The sequence below is a fragment of the Gopherus flavomarginatus genome, chromosome 5, assembly GCF_025201925.1.
Source record: "Gopherus flavomarginatus isolate rGopFla2 chromosome 5, rGopFla2.mat.asm, whole genome shotgun sequence".
Lineage (NCBI taxonomy): Eukaryota > Metazoa > Chordata > Testudines > Testudinidae > Gopherus > Gopherus flavomarginatus.
In genome coordinates, this window is record NC_066621.1 from 154,801,718 (window position 1) to 154,826,902 (window position 25,185).

General features: G+C 42.1%; 2 protein-coding genes across 7 annotated transcripts in view; both read left to right on the forward strand.

Annotated features, from left to right (window-relative positions):
* The window catches only part of NIN (ninein), a 114,770-nt gene extending 96,798 nt beyond the window's left edge, over positions 1-17,972 (forward strand). Inside the window, exons 27-30 of one of the 5 annotated variants that reach the window (XM_050954585.1) lie at positions 616-717; positions 4,856-5,056; positions 11,745-11,858; positions 15,639-16,603. In XM_050954585.1, the coding sequence (XP_050810542.1) occupies positions 616-717; positions 4,856-5,056; positions 11,745-11,858; positions 15,639-15,848 (627 nt within the window). In that variant the 3' untranslated portion in view covers positions 15,849-16,603. Of the gene's footprint in view, positions 1-615; positions 718-4,855; positions 5,057-8,989; positions 9,483-11,744; positions 11,859-14,218; positions 14,594-15,638 lie in introns of those variants that run through there. The other 4 variants (XM_050954584.1, XM_050954586.1, XM_050954590.1 and 1 more) reach the window with 4 other exon arrangements.
* A 5,880-nt stretch (positions 17,973-23,852) lies between these two features.
* SAV1 (salvador family WW domain containing protein 1) overlaps positions 23,853-25,185 on the forward strand; it is a 38,845-nt gene continuing 37,512 nt past the window's right edge. The window contains exon 1 of one of the 2 annotated variants that reach the window (XM_050954728.1): positions 23,853-24,025. In XM_050954728.1, the coding sequence (XP_050810685.1) occupies positions 23,932-24,025 (94 nt within the window). In that variant the 5' untranslated portion in view covers positions 23,853-23,931. The remainder of the gene's footprint in view (positions 24,026-25,185) is intronic. The other variant, XM_050954729.1, reaches the window with a different exon arrangement.

Consider the following 25,185-nt stretch of genomic DNA (forward strand, 5'->3'; position numbering starts at 1 on the left):
TGTCTCCCTTACTAGTGGTTTTTCTTGAAGTACTGAGAGATATGGTTTAATGTAGATGTTGTTAAACAAAGTAGATAAAACCATAAGCCATAAACCATTTCTTTTTTCCTATTAACTTTTTACAAAATGTTGTACGTACGTACATGTACACACAACAAAAACAACCGACATAACAAACTATACATAAATTTCTCATAATGTGTTAACCATTTGCTACCTAACCGTAACTATGCTTGAAGTATTTCATTATAAAGAATATGAATGGTTAAAATATAAATTATTTGTATTACCCAGTTCACAAACAGTGTGTTTATAAAAGTCCAGTTAGTTTTAAATCTTCTTATGCCTTATTCTTACTTTATGTACAGAAAAACTGAAGGGGGGGAAAAAGGAAATCATTAGAATAAAATAAAAAAACAGAAGCAAACTTCAGAGGAGGGAAGGAAATGGGCAGAGAAGAGTGGAAAGCAGAGGACAGGCATTTAATAGGATTATTCAGATACTTCCAGGATAGCGTCTCATAGCTCTCGGAACGTGTTGTGGGTATTTCTGGTAGATATACAGTTCTTTCCAAGTGAAACAACATTCCTAAGAGAAGATCTTCTCTTTTTACAGATCAGTCAGATGAATTCACTTGAGCGTGAATTGGAAACCATCAATTTGGAAAATGAAGGGCTAAGAAAAAAGCAAGTCAAACTGGATGAACAACTAATGGAGGTACCTTTTCAATAAATGTTAACGGTATTGAATAAAGAAGAAATGGGACCAGAATCTATAGATGATGTATTTAAAGATATTTTCCTGGTCTCAGTAGGATAGGAATACGATACATTAATGTGCAAACTTAAACTGATAAGGCTGGCCAGGTAGAAGTCTCTTGCAAATGTCCAGTCACATTCTCATTAATCAAGGAATTATGCTGCATGACAAATGTGCTCCGACAAAAGGAGATGTTTGTCAGAAGTTCTGAGAAGAAACTACAGCTATTTCAAGGTCGTGATCAAATGGAAGACAGAGGGAGATTTTTTTTATCCAAAGATAAGAGTAAAGACTCTCAATGTTTCTATCCAAACCTTATTTGGCAACACTAGAGTGCAAATCATAATTTTAGGGAGCTATTGATTATAAGTGTATAAAACTACTGACTTGTAATCTCTTACAGCTTAATGACTATGCATGTTAATTTTGAAAACTTAATTTTTAACAACGAAACATCAGGCAAATTTACTAGTCCTGCTGGAAAACTGTAAATTTCTGAGTGTTTTATTCTAAATTCCTCCTGCTCCCTTCAAGAGCCAGTAACACAAGATGGGTCATGTGAACAAATAAAAGAAAAAAAATGTTCTGTCCTTCTAACTTATTAGTCTGCCTAATTTATTTATGTGCTTGAAACAAATTTATGAAAATAGAATTTAAAAGGTTTCTCTTATTTATGATGGGAATATTTTGCAGCTGAATGTGAACTTTGAACTCATAACCTTCTATCTGACCTTATCCCCTAAACTTGAAGGAGAGAATGGTGAAGCAAAATCAAGTCTTGTGCCAAAATAAAAATGAGAGTATCTCCCAGAGGATGCTTGCCTAGCAAGATATATTAGAAACGACTTTAAAAATTTGCCTAGATAATAGGCTAGAAATAGGCTCCAAGTAGACTATCAGAAAACACTAATTCAGTTGCGTAACTTAAAATATTACTATAACACCTTCATAAGAAGAGATAATTAATGGCTGACAGAATGTCCAAAATACTATTGTTTTTATATATGCTCAAAACAATTAAATTTTCCATTCTATGTAAGACAATTGAAATCATGGGAACCCAGATATACTGTTAGACTGGACTGTTAATGCTTTTGGCTATTTCTTTACCATACATGGAAATGTATCCTCTTGTAAAACTTTATCTAGTAACATGCAAGATTTTTCTGTCGTCTTTCCTAATCTTTTTTCAACAGGTATGTATAAAACTCACTTAGCACTTTGCACATCCTAACTACTCTGACTTTCTCTCTTGTGCTTGTTTTCCTTTTGTCTGTGGCTAACCTGTGCCTAGAACTCAGTGGTTGGAACTAGCAGAGAAGGGTGCAGTGCTCTGTCTGAGATAGTGTGTGAAGGTAGAGCAATAATTTTCAATGTACTACCATAGCACGGAGAAATCTCATTTTCGTTTCTTTATTATGCTACTAATTGTATTGTGTTTTGTAACCCTCCATATCTGTAAAGGAGTCACTATTCATTGTAATATAGCTATGACTATACTTAGTTCAAACACCGTATTGCTTACACTAAAGGATATGGATATATCACGAATGTTCCGTCCTGTAGGTCCAGAAATGTGGCATACCTTTCAAAATCTGTTCCCAAGATTATTTGAAAAGTCGTAACAGATAAACTTTTGACGTCACAAAATGAAAAGTGGCTCTGAAATTTCATTTTTCCTTTTTCATTTATTAAACGACCATTTACTTTCTTGAGAGGGTTGGAAATGTCTCTTCGTTAACATCAGATATGTTGCATGCCTTTCACTGAACTGCCGAGCACTCTTTTTTAAATGCAGTCAGACTACATGACATGCTTAAATCTTTTAAGGAGTGCAGCTCTTGGTACTCTTTCCCTAGCAGATTAGCATGGCAAAAGATTATACTTTGGGTTTTTTTCTGCCTAGACAAACAATGTTTCATTGCCTTTATTCTCTTGAGGTACTGCTAGCATCTGTGCTCATGTTCTAGAGTCCTCCATTAGTAATTACTGTTTCATTGTGTCCTATTAACTGAAATGCTTTTTTGATAAATCCCATCAGAGCCGCAGAGAATATAGATAGAATTCTTTCTTAGCCTGTATTTTGGAGAAAGGAGGAAATTAGCCTTTGAACACCGTCTATTTGATTCAGGAGAAAGTTCTGATTCTCCTGTAGAAAATAAACACACAGGGCTTGTCTACACTGAAAACATTGTATAACTTCCTTTTTTCCTGCACCAGGGCAGCCCAAGGAGAAAGCCGTAGTACAGACAGGGCACAGTTCATGCCACTATGGTTCCCAATATAGACACGTCCAAGGAGTAAAGCCGCAATAGTAGCTGATGCATCCTTCTTAATCACACCACTTGGGAGGGAAGAAGCAAAATCATGTTTGCAGAACTAAAAAAACCACAAACACCTTACTCAAGAGACTAGTGCAGGTGTTTTGAGGTGTCAGGTTAATTATACATCCTTTTAAAAAGCTATTGTATATCTAATAGTTTAACAGGAATAGAGCCATTCCAATCTTATTCAAATGCATGTTGGTATTTTTAAAATCTTAATATCTTGACTATGTGTTTTTTTTCTTTCAAATATCAGAAATGATTCTAGATATAAACTAGCTTTGCCTGGAATTTTGTTTTTAAATTCAATTGTTAATGTCTGGAAAAATGTTAACTTAAATAATCACATGTTGAATTGTGTGGGTATTTAAAAACAAAATAAATGACCTTCTAATTTGTAAACTTGTCAGACAATTCCCAGCTGAGATTTCCAGCAATCACATTGCAGTCTTGCCCTTGTCTGAGCAGTGTCATCCCATTGCTTGAAAGCAGCACTTTGTCAGAATGAAAGAGAGAAGTTAGACACTCTCAGGCCATGTCCTCATTAGGTGTTTGGGTAGTATGACATATTGGTTAAGTAAGTGATTCCTGTGGCCTCCCCACCCCACCCCCAACATATGTATATACAAAAAGGCCTAGTTTAGGCACTGTTATACTGGCATAAAAGTGCTTTGGATAGTATAGCTTAGTTCACTTGGAGAACTGGTATAAACTATAACTGGAAAAGCACTTTTTTGTGGGGATAAGCTGTGTCTACACAAGGAGGGTTTGCTGGAGGGATTATCCTCTTCTAGGATAGACAAGACATCAGGTTTTGATGGTAAAGAAACTTCTTCATATTGTTAAACACACCCATATCTGAAGGAACCCCTTCAAGACTCCATTTCTTTACATAGAAGTCGAATAGTTGTTTGGTTGTTAGCAGTCTCTGCTTGTAGCTGGAGGCATCACATGAGTAACTGGGAATATAAAGGCTTCCGTTTTCCAGCATTTAGGGGTAAATATAAAGAATGAGGCTTTAGTCTCACAAATCTGAATGGGATATAATGAGTAGCATTATATGACTTAAATCCTACATGCACTGAGCTGAAAACATCCTACTCTCTGTTCTCCTTTAGGAAAATGGCTTTTGGCATATTAATGAAATTCCATTAAACTAGAGATGGATCCCAAATCAAAACCACATATCTGAGCACTTCGGAATGTTGGGAAAGCTTTGGATCAGAATGGAGTGACCTGAGCCCATTTTACCAAGTGAATAATTGCACTGCCTCCTTTCGCCAAGCCCCTGCTTGGTTGCTTTTGCTGTGCCTTAATACTAAACTTACAGCTAGTGCTGTTAAGATCAAGTCTAAACAAAATGAACACTGAAGCTAAATTACCAATGGCTCATTTAGGTTTGACAGGCCTAAATTTTAAACTGGGCCCAGGAAAACGTGGATCAAAGGTCAGATTTCATTAGACTAAAACAACAAACGCATACATTTTCCCTTTCAGAAAATGCACAAAGGTTTGTTAACCTCATAACTTTTTATTGTGGGTAAAAAAACAGAGCTATTGCAGAATAGTTAATACAGTGCATGTAATCGCCATCAGATCAAGTTTGTTTGATTCAGTTATCCGGAAAAAGAGCTTGCTGAAGACTTGAAGCTGGTTTCCAGTAGGGTCCTGTAGCATGTGCTAGTAAATAGCTACGTATTAAATAGCTCTTTTGGTTGGTTTGAAGTGTAAACAACATTGCTCCTAACGGCTGGTTTGGTTTTATTACTCAGATGCTACACTCGAGCTCCAATGTGATGCGTAGCCAATCCCAGCATTCTCGGGAGCTGCAGCAGCTCCAGCAGCAAGCCTGTACTATGGTGCCCAAGGAGCAGTTCCTGCAACTCCAACATCAGCTACAGCAGGCAGAGAGGAGGAGTCAACGACTACAGGAGGAACTTGAAAATAGACCCTCTGAAACAAACATGCCTCAGGTACAACTCTCTTTACTGTGCAGCTTCAGAGTTAGAAAATGTATTGAATAACTGTCCCGTTTTTTCCATTCTGATGTGATCCTTTCTCTGTTTATGCCAGTTCAAAAATAATGGTATCTTCCTAATACAAATATCTGTATAACATGCCCTCAGTTTGCATGCCATTGACTGAGACCGTAGCTTAACTCTGCAGTCTTCCTAATTTTCCTGAGTATTAACCATTCCCAGCTAGATGTTACTAGCTTTTCTCCTTTTGATCTACATTTTTGATTTGACGGTACCGTTTTTATTTATATTTTTTAAAATGTGATCAAGTATGAAACTATACAGTTTTAAAGGTACAGCACAACTATAAACTGCACAAACACCTGTATCTAAAGCATGCAAAACTAGCAAAGTATATCACTGCCGCATGGAGTCCAGGTGTGTCAAATGTCGCCTGACATAATGCAGACACTTAACAAACCCCTTTCACTGCAGCTTCATTATTCTCAGGTCATAGGAGGAGACATTCTGGAAGGTAGCGTTATGATAAAATTTGTATAACATTGCCATTTCTGAAGGAAAATTCAGAATGTATTTTCAAGACTAAATTGTGGTCACCATTCACATGGGGTGGGATTTTCAATGCAGTTGTCATCCAGTTTCTTTACTATTTGAACAATAAAGTATAACCCAAATGTGCAAGAAGTGTGTTATAGGAGTTAATGCAGAACCACTGGTATGAAAGCTGGCATTTCCACTGTAAACTACAGTTTGGGGAGTTTCTCTCTGCCACTTTAAATTGCTTCAAAAGCAAAAGAGATACCCAAAAGACTGGTTTCTGCCTTATATGTAAACCAGAATGTTTGCCTGACTTCCTTTTATGGAGGGAGGTAGAGCTTCAGATAACATTGATTAAAAACAATATTGTAAACACTTCCCCATATCTCTTAAATACAAAAGCTTAAATTTAAACACAATCTTACACTCAAAGTAGACTAAACTCTAGCATTTTTCTTTAAAGCCTTGGGCTTTCAAAAATTGAATTTATTTTTTTTAAAGTTAGGAAGAGCCTTTGAACATGCTCAGTTTATTTTTGTTTTTATGTAGCAATAGTGTTTTAAGTTTCATGGGGTAAGAAACTTGACATCATGCTATCTTTTTGGAATGATTTGAGAAGGTGACGGGACCCTTCATGGTTGTTTACAAGAGTATAAAGTGTATCCTGGGAGAAGGAGTCACAACACAGTATACTTTTTCAGCATAAAAACAATGAAAATCAATTCATAATCGTATCTTTTGGGGACTTACTCATACATAGGCTCTATACAGACTGGGTTGGAGTGACAGGGATAGCTCTATCAAAAAATTCATACTCCTGCCAAGTGCCATGTACTTGAATGGACTTTTTCAACAAAAATGACAAACCTCTTCGGTGATGCCATTTTTTTTAAGAGTATTAAATATTTAAGCATGAGACACATCATCCAAAAGCAGGGAAACGAAAGGAAAGCACAGCAGGATGAATTAAATACAAATTATACTGCATGTAAGGTCTTCTGTCAGGCACTCTGACAACGAGAAGGCAATGTTACCATATGTCAGGGGTGAAAGTAACTTAGAGGACTTACCGGTACTGCGAGAGTCCTGAGGGGGGTGTGGCTTCATCCAGAAGAAGCGTGGCCTCTCAAGATTTAAAGGCCCTGGGGCACCAGCTGTGCCTGGGAGATGCAGGGCCTTTAAATCAACCAGGGGCTCCCAGCTGAAGAGGTGGCTGGGAGCCCCCCGGGCTCAGGGGCAAATTAAAGGGCCCGGGGGTCCAGCGGCCAGGGGGAACCCCAAGCTTTGCGGGGCTGGGGCAGGGATTTAAAGGGCCCAGAGCGCCTGCCACGGAGGGGAGCCCCGAGCCCTTTAAATCCTGGCCCCAGCCCAGCCGCCAGTCATGGCCGGGATTCAAAGGGCTCTGGGCTGCCTGCCCATATGTCAAGGTCTTTGGTGACAAAGAGCATGAAAGGTAGAGTGTAAGGTTTAGTCTGAAATTTTGTTGTTTAAAAGCAAACAAAAAAAGGCAGAAAAAAGGCAATCTTATAGCAGCTTCTGCAAATTAACGTACTGTGAACTGTCTTAAGAGTACGTAAGGTTGTTTAGTTTTTTTGGAAAACAAGAAAAAGTTTTTAAATTATTTGAGAGCTCATCAAGCATAAGCTAGCTATATGCTATAAATGGCAGTTCTGCAAGTGAATAATGTGTAAATCTTTCCTGTTGTGTATCTCTGCAAGGCCTTGTCTATAATGCATTGAATTAGATTTTAAAAATCAATCTAGTTAAACCTGAGCAAACAGATGTACTTAAAACCTGTTTATCCCTTTCTTACAGTGATACAGCTTAAGCAAACTAAATTGATTAAAAAAAAAAAGGTTACACCAGCTCTACTGCATCTACAATAAGGGTTCACATAGGTTTAACTAGATTGATTGATTTTTTTTTTGATTTTTTTTTTGTAATCAATTTTGTTATAGCAGAGCACTTTATCAGTATGGTCTGGGACTATATATCTTTGTCAGCAGCTTCTAGTTCAGCACAAAATAGAACATTCCTTTGTAAAAACACCTTGCTTTTTTTTCTTAGTTGATTCCTAGGGGAAACGTTTAGTTGAAAGCTTATTTACGTTTCAATGTCCCCTTTAGCATCTTGAAAACTTGTGTCATATCCCCTCTCCACCATCATTTCAGCAGTGAGTACAACTCCAGATTTTCCATGCTATCTGTATACATTTAACCTACCTAGTCCTGGTGTTACTCCTGCTGCTGCTGCGCTCCTACAGAGCTCTTCTAGCTCCAAGGCCTTTCTCTAATAAGGTGCTTAAAATTAGGTACAGCAAATATGCATACAAGTAGAGTGATGGTGATAAACTTTGTGCTTGAGTTGTACTGTGTGCTTCTTTTCTATCCCTGTTTTATTTGCTTTTTTGGTCATAGCCATGTTCTGTCCTTGTTCCCAAGCTGTTGCCCTTCAGGATCACTGTTTTTGTATTCAGGACTTCAAGTTCTGTAAATTGAAACTCTTGAGCCGTCTGTTACTCTCACTAACCTGTCTAGACCTTTCTGAACTTGAGATCCTTCATCTATATTAGCATATTTTTTGGTTTGTCTGGTGCAAACTTTGATACTTTTCTGTATCATTTATTTCCAATTCTGTCTGCAGTATATTAGCCCCAACACCAATCCCTGTACTTCTTTCACTTCCTCCTCCATATGCAATAACCTTACAACTACAAAGTGTCCCTGTCACCTAACCAATTTTTTCCATATGTTTAGAACCTGTGCTTGTTTAATGCCATGCTTTCTAACATGCACTAATCTGTCCAAAATACTTTAAAAAATTGATTGTCCCTCATTTTATCCCTGTGTGGACACCGTATAAACACCAAAAAACTTCCTGCAGATTGTTTTTTGAATTTGAAAATTTTAAAAAGCAACTTATTGTAGTGAAACCCCTTCCAGAATACAGTTTTAGCCTAGAGCCAATTTGTGTGTCCCAGATATAGTCTCTTTACAAACTAGGTTTATAATGGAAATGCTGAGAACGCTTTCTAATGTAGCTGAATTGGACTACACCCTTCAGGCAGATGCTGCTAGTCTCCCAACAATATTGAGACTATATACATATTGTGGCAGCTGTATTCCTCTAACCAGAAGTTTACAGCTTCACTTTTTCTAGTTAGCAACTGCATAAAGTTAATTGACATTCCCCACCCCATTTGTGTAGTGCTTGTACAAATATTTAGAAAAATGTAATTTGTGATTCTCTGCATGCTCTGTGATGACTGCTGCTTTTGTTTGTTTTGCTTTGCTTGCTTGGTGGTGGTTTACTTTAATAGCAGTGTATATATTTTTAAAAAAAAAAATCTTGATATCAGGGTGAAGTGTCCCACTTGCCTTCTTTCTCTAGGCCTTGCTACCGGAGCAGCGAGCAGTGCATGCAGATTCCTACAGGAGGATTGGGCACCTCTGAAAGCTTGGCTGCTAATGATCTCATTCCTTACAATGATAAACTTACTTACACTCAAACTGGCATAAGCTGAGAAATTTGAGGATCAAATTATTCTGTGCTTTATACAAAAAAAAAGCCTCTACAGTATTATGTTTTTCCTATTTATTTGTGTAGAACCTATTCTGTGAAGAAAATTCACAATCTGTCTTTTTCAATTTTGTTACAAATCCTTTTTATTTATGTTATTTAAATTGTTGACTTGTTCATTGTGGAAAGAAATACACTATTTTTTCTCAAATGGTTGTAACTATTTTTATCAAAAGGTACTAATTTTTATATGAGATTTGAAGAAAATCTGGGTTATTTATACTGAGTTTTGTACAAGATGTATAAACTTTTTAACAGGGAAAGATGACACTTTTTGATGTACCTGAGAAATAAAACATTTTAAATATAATGGTGTGTCTTCTGTCTTACTAATGTATCATACTGACTACAGAATTTCAGCTTTTCTAAACAAACTTTTGGCCAAAATATTTATTTCACTGTTCTCTGATATAGCGGATGGGAACTATTGCATAGTATATAATAACATGGACCCACATTCTGTCCTCAACTTGAGTGGGAGCTGCACATACATTTTTAGCAAGAGCTGCATGTGCACATTTGATGAAGGAATTTGGTCTGAAGCATCCACCTGCTATATAGTGTTGGATTTAAAAACTTGGACAAAAAAGTAGCATCTGTAATGACTAAAGTCCATCTTCAAATCACAGTTCTTAGTATTCCCATGTTTCCCAGCAGTTACTGTTTTTAAGCTAGACTTCTGCATTATTTTAACAGATGTGTATAAACATTTACAGCATTATAGCCTGGCTCTTGTATACTTGTAGTACAAGCTGTGTGAAACTTTTTTTAAACAAAACTCTGTCCTGACTTACTGAGGTTTACATCTTTTGAATGAACCTGACCTGCTTTGAGTCCATTACCTCACTTCCTGTAACTTCAGGAGAAGGCTTTATAGATTCATAGACTAATCAGGTAGAACTTAGTTTCAATTGGTGTTCTCAAATTCATTTGAACACACAACTCAAGATTATAAACCAGAACAAAACAGAACAAAAAATATCTGCGGAGACCTGTAAGTTTTATATAGTAATACTTGAGAGACAAGTTGGGTGAGATAATATCTTTTATTGGGCCAAGTTCTGCTGGTGAAAGAGAGAGGTTTTCAGGCTTCACAGAGCTAATTTTCAAAAGCTTGTCTCTTTTTCACCAATGGAAGTTGGTCCAGTAAGATGTTACCTCACCACCTTGTGTGTCTCACATCCTGAGACCAAGCAGCTACAACACAGTGTACAGTTATGCTTGTCTAATTATTCACTTCATGCACCAACAGCCAAACAAAAGTATTTATGGACCTATGTTTCAGAGTATTTCACTAAACTTAAAAAAAAGATAGATGAAAATATTTTGGCTAGGACTTGTTATGGTAAGTTCTACTTACTGCTAGATTTTATATTAAATCCCTCTGGAAAAGTCCCCAGTCCAACTACATTGCATACTGCTTCCTACATGATATGTAATTCTAAAATACTGTTTTTAACTACAGTATATATAAAACTCCTCCTTCTATTGAGATCCTTTTGGAGCTTCTTCAGGTAAAATGTAATTCTATTTGCAATTCCCTCCATAATGGAATCCATTCTATAGAATTTTAAATAAATAAGCAACTATTCTCTGGGAAAAAATACTCTCCTCCAGCCTCCAATTAATGCCCCACCCCATGTACCAAAGTGGCTTGTTTACGGGCCCTTTCAGGGTTCAGTATTTTATCAAAGTGACTCTTGGCTAACACCCGTTCAGATGCCTTTTTAAAATATAGGTAGAAACTGGCATTTAAACTAACACTGTATTTCCTTGCCTATGATTGCTAATTACCAAAATGTCTCCAAATACCTTTCTTCATGATCTGCTGCCTCCCCTTCCCAGCTGCTTCAGGGAAATTGCAATGCAGTGTCTGATTTTTGCAGGTATTCTGATTGCAGTAAATTATTGTTTCAGCTGGCTTGTGAGTTACATTGCTGAAGAAAACTGGCAAAAGGAGGCTGATTACTAACATTTCTGAATAGCCAGAAGCCTGTAATCTACAGCTATAATAAAGGAAGCAAACTTTTGGGGAAGTAGCAAGTCCCTCCATTTATTTTTAAAGACTGAAGGTTGTGGGGATTATTTGACCTTAAAGAAAGTCAGTCAAACTTCTTGCCTTAAAGTTTCAGTTCACTACAAATATTTTACAAAATAAAAATAGGTTTGTATGATTTTTGTTCCCCTGCAGTGGTGAACCCAAATGCAACAGAACTTTGTCTAGAGCGTGAGAACCAAAAGCGAAAACTGTCAGGTCTGATGTTCATTGCCCAGCCTGAGTGAAAAGCAGAAAGTACATATGAAAGTAAACTAGATTTGTTAAATTTAATAATCTAAGATATTGCTAATAAGGACTCTAAAAATTATTTTAATGTCGACAGCGTCCCTTTAGAGGAAGTGCATAAGTATTTGCCTACACAAACTGCAAAACAGATGTGAGCCCATCTTTTAAAGCAGACTTGTATTGGCTACCAAATCTGTCTCCCAGCCCAGTATCACCTGAGAGGAGACAAATAACAATTGATGTGTCTTTGTGACTTAACTCTCACAACTGTTCACCTTTTAGGGGGGCCATGCTCAGCTTCTAAAGATGATGGAAGAACGTATGATGGATGTTGAGCAGAAATTGAAGCTTGTGAAGAGGCTTCTCCAAGATAAAGTGAACCAACTGAAAGAACAAGTAAGCCTTACCATTCCTCTCCTGGGATCCCACATACCTTGTGTACACAACTTAAGTGAGCAAAGTATGCCAGATTCTACTTTTGTTCAAAGTAGATTGTAAAAGTCCTTTATGCTTTTGATCTAAAACACAGCACACTTGACTAAAGATTCTGAATTCAGCATCCACTATTTGTTATTAATTGACTGGGAACTATGATTGCTCAGTATCTTGCAAGACCTAAACCTGGGAAATAAACCTCTCCAATTTGGGAGAAGGATCTTAATTGAAGAGTGGTTGTACATGGGGTAAGAGGGAGAACAAGGTACTTTCCCAAAGATTACACTTTGGGGATGTTCCCTCCCAAGGATTTGTAGCACGTGGCAGGGGAAAAACTTACCCAGACATACAGCAGGGTCTTTGCTCCTGTTTTCCTTTATTAGGATACAAGCGTTTTCTGAATTACCTAAATATTCATCTCTTCTCTGTTGGAAAAAATAAAAATGCCCATGAATTCCAGTGAGCTTTTTAGTTGTCTCACTAAATAAATTACACTAACATTCAAGTTTATTTCAGTTCAGGGCTGAAAAGTATACATATAAGATCTCTTATTTGAGATAAAATAGATGAAAACAGGCAAATGCACTGCACGTAGATTGGTATATTGAGCACGGATGTATACTTAACTTTCCTCACCATGTCACAAATGTTGTGTTCCCTTTCAATGCATGTAGGAGTTCAAGGTGAGTGAAAATCCATTCCCAAAATCAGATTTTAAGTCTTGTATATGATTTACTTAACTTATATATATTCTACGTTCAGTCAAACAATTTACATTTTGGGGATGTATTAAATCAGATTACTTGAGGGGAAATGGAAAATACTTTCCTTAGTAAACAGTCAGCACATTTATTAAAAAATGCAATTTTTGTTGCAATATTAGATTTAAATAGTTGAGACAATTTGTTCCTACCTCATATTTCCCTCATGACAGAATCTATCCACCTAAAGCTGGAGACAACTAGTTTTAATTAAATTTAGTCCCCCAGAGGCAGCTTCACTTTACAGGTGAATGAACTGCATCTTAAACCCAACAAAGCTTCCGAAGATTCAAAACACAAGTCGCTAGAGAGGTCAAAAAACTAAGATATCCCTTTCCTCAGGAGATAGGATGGTCCCTGGGTTCACTTATTTTAATTTTTACTCATCTCTTTTGAGAAGAGCAGGGACTGGTAGACATCTCCAGGAGTGGCAGAGAGGACTTTCTGGAGCAGTGGAAGGAAGATAAGATGACGATTGGTGTCCTGAAAGAGCTGAGATCTGGTAGTAAATTTGCCAGGCAGATTAATATGGCCAAGCATATAGCTAACCATTACATTCAAGTACATAGAGTCTTTGGACAGAAGAGAATCCTGAGCAGACCAAGCCAGTTGTTCAGCTGAGCAACGGATTTGGGACAACAGTGGTGTGGAAGGCCCAGGCAGGAGGAATTATCATTGATGGCAGGGCCAGTCCAGGGTTTTTGCTGCCCCAAGCAGCGGGGGAAAAAATAAGTAGCCGCGACCACCGCTGTTTCATTCTTCGGCAGCAGGTCCTTCCCTCCGAGAGGACTAAGGGACCCGCTGCCGAAGAGCTGGACATGCCGCCCCTTTCCCGAGCCCACCCCAAGCACCAGCTTGCTACACTGGTGCCTGGAGCCGGCCCTGATTGGTGGGCTCATCCCTGGACTTCTGGAGTCACAGTTGCAGTTGGACTCTCCTGTAAAGCAGGAGGCCAACAGATTCACTGACTCATCAGGGAAATGCAGTATTGACAGACAGGGTCCAGGTGCTCTCACCATAATCTCAAATCACCCACAAAAGGGCTGTTCTCAAAGGAATAAAGGCAGAGTACTGATGCATTTCACCCACTTAAATAGGGAAAGCCTGTGTTCCAGAACTTTCCATCACAGCTGTATCTGTGGGACCCAGTGGATGTGTCTAATTGCAGTCGTCTCCCACTCTGGGCTTGATGGGTTCTGGTGAATGAGAATTTACCAAGCCTTAAAGAATTGGGGCATGATTCTACAAACTAAATGCACTAACTGCATAAGCAAGAGTTTGCAGATCTTGATTTGTGGACCCATAATATCTATCTCATATCTGACCTTCTGCACAACCTCTTTCCACCTTCAAGATACTAGTAGTGCCCATAAACATTAGGAAATGTTCCATTTATAACACATGAAAATATCCAGTTTGGTGTATCCTTTTACTGTGGATGATTTCATATAATCATGCACTACATGAATGCATGGATGAGGGTGCTTACAATAAATTGAACCAGCAGCTTGCCTGTCACAAACAGATAGCTAAGGGTTAATGTCTCTTTCACCTATAAAGGGTTAACAAACAGTGACCTGCAAACACCTGACCAGAGGACCAATCAGAAGACAAGCTACTTTCAAATCTCTCGGGGAGGGAAGCCTTTGTTTGTGGGTTTTGGTTTTGGCTTTGTTCTCTCTGAGTCCTGGACGGGGCTAGAGGTGTAACCAGGTTTCTGCCAATCTCCCTGCTACAGTCTCTTATCTGTTCAGAATTGTAAGTAGAAAAGGCGGTCATAGTCTTTTAATTTGTTTTCTTTTTCATTTGCATATGTGTACTTGCTGGAAGTAGCTTAAATTGTGTTTCTGCTGGAGAAAGTTTCTTTCTATTGTTTATAAGTTGAAAGACCCTGTAACTGTTTACCATCTAAAGTGCAGAGATAAACCTGTTACTTTTTTTTTCTTTTTTTATTAAAAGCTTTGCTTTAAGACCTGTTTAGTTTCCTTTTCCCCTTGTTGAGGTTCGAGGGAATTGAGTCTGTACTTAACAGGGAAGGAGAACTTGTTCACCTTAGCCTCCAATGATAGAACAAGAAGCAATGGGCTTAAACTGCAGCAAGAGAGATTTAGGTTGGACATTAGGAAAAAGTTCCTAACTGTCAGGGTAGTTAAACACTGGAATAGATTGCCTAGGGAAGTTGTGGAATCTCCATCTCTGGAGATATTTAAGAGTAGGTTAGATAAATGTCTATTAGGGATGGTCTAGACAGTATTTGGTCCTGCCATGAGGGCAGGGGACTGGACTTGATGACCTCTCGAGGTCCCTTCCAGTCCTAGAGTCTATTAATCTATAAGGAGGGGGAAGGGTGGAATCCCTTTGTTTAGATTCACGGAGCTTGAATCTGTATAATTCTCCAGGAGCCCAGGGAGGGTACACCTGGAGGGGAGGAGGGAGAAGGGAATGGTTTATTTCCCTTTGTAGTGAGACTCAAGGAATCTGGGTTTTGGGGTCCCCTGGGAAGGTTTTGGGGGGGGGACCAGAGGGTATCAGGCCCTAAAAGAATTCCTGATTGGTGGCAGCGCTACAGATCTAAGCTGGTAATTAAGCTTAGGGGAATTCATGCTAGTACCCATATTTTGGACGCTAAGGTCCAGATTTGGGAATTATATTATGACATGGTGTGCAGCGTATGGGAAAGATAAGAATCCAAAAGCCAGTAAGATTATAAATTTTCTTCTCTGCTAGATGCTTGTAAGCAGAGAGAGAGAGGGTTTTGTTTTAAACCTACAGCCAGAGATTTTTTTTTCTTTGCTCCGTCTAGCTGTGCATAGGGAGGGCTATTAGGTTTAATGATGGTAGTTTGTTAAACAAAGCAGCCTTAAGTGGTCAACAACGCACTCTAGCCAGAACACAGCCTAAACACAGCACTGCTTTCATGAGTATCTCTTCATACATAAAAAGCTGGTAGTAACTTTTATTTATATATATATATATTTAGCTCTCCAAGAATACTAAAGCAGATGCAATGGTTAAGGATCTCTATGTTGAAAACGCACAATTGCTGAAAGCTCTGGAGATGACAGAACAGCGACAGAAAACTGCTGAGAAGAAAAACTACTTCTTAGAAGAAAAGATTGTCAACCTCAGTACGATAGTAAAGAACCTGGCATCACCGTCTTCAAATTCTACTCCTCAGCTAAGGTCATAGCAAAGCCATAAGTATATTCAGAAGCTCTCTTGCACTTTACTGAAATGTTAAGATTTCAACTTCTCACTGTGCTGCCTTTTTGTATTCTAGATGTTAGTTAACAGAGATCCCAAAGTACATAGTTTAAAGTTAAAACCTAAACTGATAGCTGCCAACAAACTTCTGGTTGTGTTCCTAAACCACCTTCCTGCCCAGTTTTGTTAAAAACTACCCTATTCAGGATTGTAGAAAAGACTTGAATCTGTGATTCTATGTAACTTAACTTATTTTAACTGCTTTATTTTTAAATATATACTCTGGTTTTATTGTAGTGAATTAATTTGGTAACTCATGTCTACATTGAAACCTAGGTCTAAGGGGAACCTTTGCAACTTAGGTCTCAGTTAGGCTGCAAATAGATTCTGGAGTTTCCCTAAAGCAGTATGCTTCAACTGATGCACTAGGTTCTAGCCCGTTCATCAGTGGCTGTTTCTTTCCAGGGTTCAGCTTCCCAATGGTGGTTAAAACTTGGTAAATCGAATGCTGCCATTTAACTAAACATAGCAGTTTCTAATTCTGCAAAATGTCCCATGTGGTGAGTGTGATAATGACTTACACAGCTGCAATTAAACACTCCTTTAAAAATATGTTGGGGGCCTTCAATTAAAACAGAGGAACAATCTCCAAACAGAAAGTGATGTGGCTTCTACTTGAATATTTAACTAGGCAAAGCACTGAAATGTATTTATGGAATAAACCTGTATTGGCAGGAGAATGGAGAAGAGGACCTACATAAACTTTAGTCTGTAATATCTATGGCAATGATCCTGCAATGGGTTCTACTAACATAGATCTCTGATGACCATACAAACTTCTTTTGGTGTCAGTGGGACTGTACAGACAGGTCTTTGCTAATGGATCCTGCTACAGGATCTGAGTTTGTGATTGTAAGGTTATGTTTGAGGTCACCTCAGCAACTTGGAACGATAGCATAAACTAGCTTCCTGCACTACTATAAATATGGAACTTAATGTCTGTGTATGAAGATAACCACTTATTCAAGCTTTAAGAAACCTTGTCTATGAAAAGAATGATAAACCAAACTGTATTATCTAATACGACGAGATAAAAATAGACTTAAGACTATACGATTTTTAAAATGTGAATTTAATACTGGTGAGAGGGGCCAGGATAAGACTGGAAGATGTTGTGATTGGCACAATCTATATGAGGGCTTGAAGGATCAATTGATCAAGATGAGGGGGGCCAGTTTGGCAGCCATAGTGGAATTTGGAGGAAGGGTTAAAAATGTTCAAACTGTGTATTCAAACCCTTGTCTCTGAGACTGCCAACAAGGTGCCAGTTACGGTAGTATTTGTGACATGCAGCTGTCTACTAGGAACTGAAATGAGACTGTCAATTCACTTGCCACAAGCCACTAGCCAGCCTGCAGAGAATGACTTTCAGTTTATACTGATTTAGCCAGGTAAAGCACTGATTTAGAAAGCCAGTGAAGCACTGTCAAGACTGTTGTACCTAAAAAGTTACCTATTCATTGGCGGGTGTAGGGATTGGATAATAAATACCTGGTGTGACCCTTTCCTTGTACTGCCAGTCGGCTCAATTCCTTTATGCAGACAATATTGTGAATGTTACAAGAATCCAGAGAGATTTGTTTTCTTCCTGTGTACAGGAATGGAGCATAAGGACACGGCAGAGAAAATAATCGCCATGAATGCATGTCCTATGATAGAAAATTCTGCACCGTTTCCCTGTTGAAAGGGTGCAATGAATATACAGAGTTTTATTTAAAAACAAAAATCAGCTTGCAGTGTTTACATTTTAACTCTTAAAACTGTAAAAAGATTTGTTCAATATACCTTTAAAAGGTAGACCAATTACAATGATAGCACAAACATATCTAGCACTACACAAAGCAAGAAAACCTTAGTTCGAAATTATTTCATGACTGTACTGTGCTGTCTCTTTCCACTCTCCATCTTCTTTCTTGGTAGATGACAAGCTCTAACGCTTGCATACACCATGTTTACATTGACTGCAGAAGCGGTCTTTTATTATTGCAAATTACATTGAAGTAAATTGGTGTTCCCTTTTTAAATTCCGAAGAGTATAAGTATTTTGCTTATGCTAATATTCATAGACTCATAGACTCTAGGACTGGAAGGGACCTCGAGAGGTCATCGAGTCCAGTCCCCTGCCCTCATGGCAGGACCAAATACTGTCTAGACCATCCCTGATAGACATTTATCTAACCTACTCTTAAATATCTCCAGAGATGGAGTTTCCACAACCTCCCTAGGCAATCTATTCCAGTGTTTAACTACCCTGACAGTTAGGAACTTTTTCCTAATGTCCAACCTAAATCTCCCTTGCTGCAGTTGACCACTTAGCTTGGTAAGTCACATACATAATAAAGTTTTGATGCATGGGCAATTGGATTAAAATGTGTGGTGACAATAAGGAAATTGAGCACACGTCTCTAAGGTTATGTCAAGCTTAGGAAAATAGGCAGTATTTTTAAACTGGCAGAGTAGACAGAATTCAGCTGGATATGGTCATCGTAGGAAAAGGTGTTAGCTAGCATTTTTTTAATGCACTATATTTTCCTAGACTAGACATGACCTAGGGCATGTCTACACTTACTGGTAGATTGGCACTGCTGCAGTCGACGCAGCGAGTGTTGATGTAGCGGGTCTGGTGAAGAGACACTAAATCGATGGGAGAGCACCCTCTCATCATTTTGTGTACTCTACCTCCCCGAGAAGTGTAAGGGAAGTCAATGGGAGACGCTCTCCCATTGACACAGCACAGTATAGCCACCGTGGTAAGTGGATCTAACTACATCGACTTCAGTTATGTTATTCACGTAACTGAAATTGTGTAAATTAGATCGATTTACAGCGGTAGTGTAGACTAGCCTCTAATGTTAACATGTGGCAAATTGTCAGACATTATGGGGATACTGAAGTAGAGATTGTCCTTAAATTGCTGCGTAATTAAATAAAATCTCACATTGATGCTTTTTTAAAAGAATAGACTCCAAATTTTTACTTTCTGGCACTTATTTTCTCTTGGATTTAAAAAAAAAAAAAGCACTAATCAGAATCAATGTCAAAAAAGGGGAAACTAGGATAGGTAACTTTTGTTGGAGGGATAGTGCACAGAGGTTGATTTCTCCCCCTTCTCTCAATGTATCCTTCCTTTCATGTATTTAGCTTCAAATACTAATCCAACCACTGAGGACAGTTGGGAGTTGGGGGGCCATGAGGGAGTTCAACCTCCCTTGTTCAGGTAAAATTCAAGGTTACTTCTTTGGGATATTTGTGTGAATAACGCGTTCTCAAAAGTGCCGTTGGACGTTGCACCTTTCAGAGCTATTAAATGCTGCTTACAGCATCTGCCAGAAGGGTTGCTTGAGAAGCAGTTTAGGGCACTTCCTCCCCAGATGATATGCAGTGGTGAAACTGAGGACTCAAACTCTGATGCCCTGTCAGTGAAATGTATGTCTGACCACTGGGCTGGCACAATTACTTGCATATACTTTTTTTACCGTGCATTTGAGCCAATGGATATACACCTATGAAAAGTATGAAGTATTTATAGTCTCTGATGCCTGAATATCATGTTAGAAGCATGGGTATACCATATAGACATTTTTAAAATGCCAAAGTCTGTAATAGCAAACTCATGTATGCTCAACAAAACTTGAAGTACTAGGCCTCAATCAAAACAATGGGTCTTCCCAATTCAAAGATAATATAACAGTGTTTTTAAAAGTATGACCATTGTTTCTTACATCATGCTGTGTGAATCACTTTGAAGATAAGTGTTTTGGAATTGAGTTGTTGGGTTTTTTTGGTGGGGAATATATACAAATTCATTCCAAACAACTTGAGGGGTTGTTTTATATCTGCACAGTTAAGGAGCTGTGTGTCAATTTGCATTGGTAAAAAGTATATACAGTATTAGCACTTTTTTCCTCAGTCAGATGAGACTGAATTTAAATTCAAAGAAAGGGATTCTGTAACCCAACTGACATTTGCTATTTATGGCTGTTGCATAAAATGATTTAAGGGAACAGTGTACTTTAGCAAAGAACAGCAAAATCCTTTGGTAAATCTAAAGGAAATGATGTTGTTATAATTGCATTCTGTTGCTTTGCTGATGTTCAGCCCTCTCACCCATTAATAGCTTCCATTCCCACTAAATGTCAAATGTTGTAATTAGCGATAATTAACTTCTGTAGCGATGAAGACTAGTGGGTGTATTTTTTATCAAGTTTGCATTGTATTATATCTGTATAATATACTGTATTACAACAGTTGTCTTTATACCATCATGTAAAACAGAAAAAATGAACCATTTATACAGAAATTAAAAATATAAATTACTGTACTCACGACTTGCTCTTTTTTTCCTTGTATGAAAATATTTGAGTATTTTGCTGTGGAGACCAATAACTCTATTCAGTTGTAATTCGTATGCCTGTACTAATCAAAGCTACATTTTTAACTAAGTAAAATAGTAATAAAAATTGACAGGTTTGTAGTTAATGATAAAAACATGAATTTTCCATTATGAAAAAAAGGATAAACCAGTTTAGGGAGGAAAAAAAAACAATAATGAACCTACCCCTTAATTTATTTTTACTCTAGCCTGTTCTCATCCTCCAGTGTTTTCCTCCTTAATCGTTACCACTCTAAATATTTTTATTAAAAAGGTAATCTTTAATACACAATTATTTGATTGTAAAAATTATTAAAATATTCAGAATTTAGGATTAAATTTACCTCATGTTTTGTTTGTGTATGACTTCAAATAGGCTTTTCTATTGGTAACAGATTAATGAGTTTCCTCTAATTTGCACTGCTGGAGGGTTGGTTTCTTCTTTGAGTGCTTGCTCATGTCGATTCCATTCTACGTGTGTGCGCACTCATGTGCAGTCGGAGATTTTTGCCTTAGCAGTACTTTTCGGGTCGGCTGTAGCTCCCTCTCGAGTGCCGCACTCATGCACTGCCGACCCTACACCCTCTCAGTTCCTTCTTACCACACTTAGGGCTTGGCTACGCTCGAAACTCCAAAGCGCTGCCACGGGAGCGCTCCCTCGGCAGCGCTTTGAAGTGTGAGTGTGGTTGCGACGCCAGTGCTGGAATCCCAGCGCTGCAGGTACTCCACCTCCCCGAGGGGATTAGCTTACAGCGCTGGGGCACTGTTCACACTGGCACTTTACAGCGCTGTAACTTGCTGCACTTGGGGGAGGGGGTTATTTTTTCACATCCCTGAGCAAGAAAGTTGCAGCGCTGTAAAGCGCCAGTGTAACCAAGGCCTTGGTCGTAGTGCCTTGTCTTGGCTCACAAGAGCATTAGCAGTTCTTACAGTCCGTTGTTCTGCCTCCTTTGTTGTTAGTTGATAGGTATTTAGTTAGACCTTTAAGTTAAGTGTTAGAGTGGTTGTTTAGGAGTTAAGAGTCCCGGCTGGGACTCCACCTCAAAGCCGGGCATGCCCCGTTCCCCAAGCTTTGAGCGGGGGTGAAAGTAACTTACAGGACTTACCGGTACTGCCGGAGTCCTGAGGGGAGCGTGGCCTCATCCGGAAGAGGCGGTGCCTCTCAAGACTTAAAGGCCCCGGGGCCCCAGGACCTTTAAATCAACCCGGGGCTCCCAGCTGCAGAGGTGGTTGGGAGCCCCTGGGGCTCTGGCCACTGCGGAGCTCCAGGCCCTTTAAATCCCAGCCCCAGCCGGGCCGCCAGAGCCGTGGGCAGGATTTAAAGGGCTCTGGGTGTCCCACAGCCATGGGAGCTCTGAGCCCTTTAAATCCAGCCCCAGCCCAGCCGCCGGAGCTGCGGTCCGGCACGGTGTGGTCTGGCACGGTGTACTGGGTCTTGCCGGTATGCTGGACTGGACTAGCTTACTTTCACCTCTGGCTTCAAGCCATGTTCATCATGCAGCCTGCCCATTAGTGACCCCATGACAGCTGTTTAAAGTCTTTGGGGGAGTCCCACAGAAAGGATAAGTGCAGATCTGCAGAAACTTTTGCCCTCAAACTCATGCATTCCCTAGACGTCTGGAGGGCGCTAGCCTACATTGAAAGGATCAAGCCGTTCCGTAAGTCAATGCAATTGTTCATCGCAGTGGCCGACAGGATGAAAGGTCATCCAGTGTCCACTCAAAGAATTTCTTCTTGGATCACTGTCTGTTTTCGCTGCTGCTACAACCAGGTGAAGGTGCCATCTCTGGCGATTGTCACCACCCACTCAACCAGGGTGCAAGTCTCTTCAGCAGCTTTCCTAGCCCAAGTGTCTATCACAGGACATCTGTAGGGTAGCCACCTGGTCGTCTGTCCATGAGGTTCACATCCCATTACGCACTTACCCAGCAGGCCCAGGACAATGCTGGCTTCAATAGAGCAGTACTGCAAGCCACTGAACTGTGAACTCAGAGCCCACCTTCGAGGATACTGCTTGTGAGTCACCTAGAATGGAGTCAACATGAGCAAGCACTTGAGAAAGAAAAAACTTACCTACTTTTTCGTAACTGTTGTTCTTCAAAATGTGTTCTCATGTCCATTCCATACCTGCCCTCTTGCCCCTCTGTCTGAGTTGCTAGCAAGAAGGAACTAAGAGGGCATAGAGTTGGCAATATCTAATATACCAGCACATGAGCGAGGCCCTCTAGATGTTACAGCCAACCCTACAGCTACCGCTAAAGCAAAAATCTCAGACGACTGTGCACGTGGGTGCGCACCCACCTCGAATGGAATGGACATGAGCCATCATCTTCAAGAACAACAGTTACAAAAAGGTAGGTAACTGTTTTTCTATGCCCTTTTTGATGCTGGTGTGCTGTGACCATGGCCTGTTATATTGACCAAATATTCTCATTGTTCAATATGCTTCCCTGTCTGTATCCATTTGTTATCCCTTGTCTTACACTTAAAGATTGTAATCTCTTTAGGGGAGGGATTGTTTTTTTGTTAGGTGGTAGACATGCACACAACACAAAAGAGTCCTGGTTGCTGCAGTAATACCAATATGCAGCTTGCATACCTCAACTAGCTTTGCACCATGCCCATCCATTAGCCTAGTGGCTCTTGCTTTTCGCTGTCAGAGGGGAGTGTTCATGGGGGAAGGGATAGCTCAGTGGTTTGAGCACCGGGCTGCTACACCCAGTTCAATCCTTGAGGGGACCATTTAGGGAACTGGGGTAAAAAAATCTGTCTGGGGATTGGTTCTGCTTTGAGCAGGCGGTTGGACTAGATGCCTCCTGAGGTCCCTTCCAACCCTGATATTCTGTGTGTGACAGCTCTAGGGCGCTGGAGAATGAGAACAGGCCGTAGGGGAGAGCTCACGTCCTGAGGCAGTTTGTGGCAACCCTATTGTGGGTTTGTGGCTGGCAAGGTGACCAGCCCTACCCACGGCATCAAAGCATGGAGGCCCCAGGCCCAGCTCTCAGACCAGGTGCCCAGCCACCCCAATGCGACGGGGCTTGTGATCTGACATAAACTGTATGTCCTGTGCTCTCCCTTCCTGCCTCTTTCCTCCCAGGGCCTTGTCTGGGCCCTTTGTCTCTCCCAGCCTCCTTCCCTCTGCCTGGTGTGGGCCCATCTTGTGTCCTGGTCTCCTTTCCCGCCCCCCAGCAGCCTCCTTGGGCAGGGCCACCCCTGGCTGGGGCTGAGGGGGCTGCAGGCTCCGCCCCCTGAGTCTGGCCCCGCCCCTCCAGACCCAACGGCCACGGAACCCTCTGCCCCCGAACGCTCCACGCCGCGCGGCGGGGAAGAGGCGCCTCCTGTTGGCCGCAGCGGCCCTCCCCGCCGCAGGGGGGCGCTGTCCGGCGGCGGAGGCGGGCGCTGCTGGTGTCCCACAGGGCTGTGCGCGGAGGGGCGGCCCCGCACATGGCTCGGCCGCGGCCTGGCCCCGTTCCGTTCCCCTGGCCCTGAGCGCGCTGTCCGCTGGCGCCGCGAGCGGGTGAGCGCCCGGGGCCTGCGCGCCGCCCTGCGGGGATGATGCAGCCGGGAGCCGCGCAGCGCAGCGCCGGGGGCCGCGCGCAGTGAGGCGGCCGCGGGCCCGAGCCCCCCGGGCGGGGGGATGCTGTCCCGGAAGAAGACGCGCACGGAGCTCTCCAAGCCGGGCGAGGTGCAGGGCAAGTACGTGAAGAAGGAGACCAGCCCGCTGCTCCGCAGTGAGTGTCCGGGGCGGCGCGGCGCCGGGAGGAGCCCTGGCCCGCGGGTTTGGCGGGCAGGGGGCGAGGAAAAAGCGGCCCCCCCCGGGGGCATTGGGGAGTGTGCCCCGGAGCTGGGACAGTGCGGAACGTGCCCCGGGGCTGGAGTCATGGGACAGTGGGGAGCGGCCCCCCGGGGTCAGTGCGGAACATGCCCCGGGGCTGGAGTCATGGGACAGCGGGGAGCGGCCCCCCGGGGGTCAGTGCGAAACATGCCCCGGGGCTGGAGTCATGGGACAGCGGGGAGCGGCCCCCCGGGGGTCAGTGCGGAACATGCCCTGGGGCTGGAGTCATGGAGCATTGGGGAGCGGCCCCCGCAGGGGTCAGTGCGGAACGTGCTCCGGGGCTGGAGTCATGGGACAGCGGGGAGCGGCCCCCGCAGGGGTCAGTGCGGAACATGCCCCGGGGCTGGAGTCATGGAGCATTGGGGAGCGGCCCCCGCAGGGGTCAGTGCGGAACGTGCCCCGGGGCTGGAGTCATGGGACAGCGGGGAGCGGCCCCCGCAGGGGTCAGTGCGGAACATGCCCCGGGGCTGGAGTCATGGAGCATTGGGGAGCGGCCCCCCGGGGTCAGTGCGGAACATGCCCCGGGGCTGGAGTCATGGGACAGCGGGGAGCGGCCCCCTGGGGTCAGTGCGAAACATGCCCCGGGGCTGGAGTCATGGGACAGCGGGGAGCGGCCCCGCGGGGTCAGTGCGAAACATGGCCCGGGGCTGGAGTCATGGAGCATTGGGGAGCGGCCCCCGCAGGGGTCAGTGCGGAACATGGCCCGGGGCTGGAGTCATGGGACAGCGGGGAGCGGCCCCCGCAGGGGTCAGTGCGGAACATGCCCTGGGGCTGGAGTCATGGAGCATTGGGGAGCGGCCCCCGCAGGGGTCAGTGCGGAACGTGCCCCGGGGCTGGAGTCATGGGACAGCGGGGAGCGGCCCCCGCAGGGGTCAGTGCGGAACATGCCCCGGGGCTGGAGTCATGGAGCATTGGGGAGCGGCCCCCGCAGGGGTCAGTGCGGAACGTGCCCCGGGGCTGGAGTCATGGGACAGCGGGGAGCGGCCCCCGCAGGGGTCAGTGCGGAACATGCCCCGGGGCTGGAGTCATGGAGCATTGGGGAGCGGCCCCCCGGGG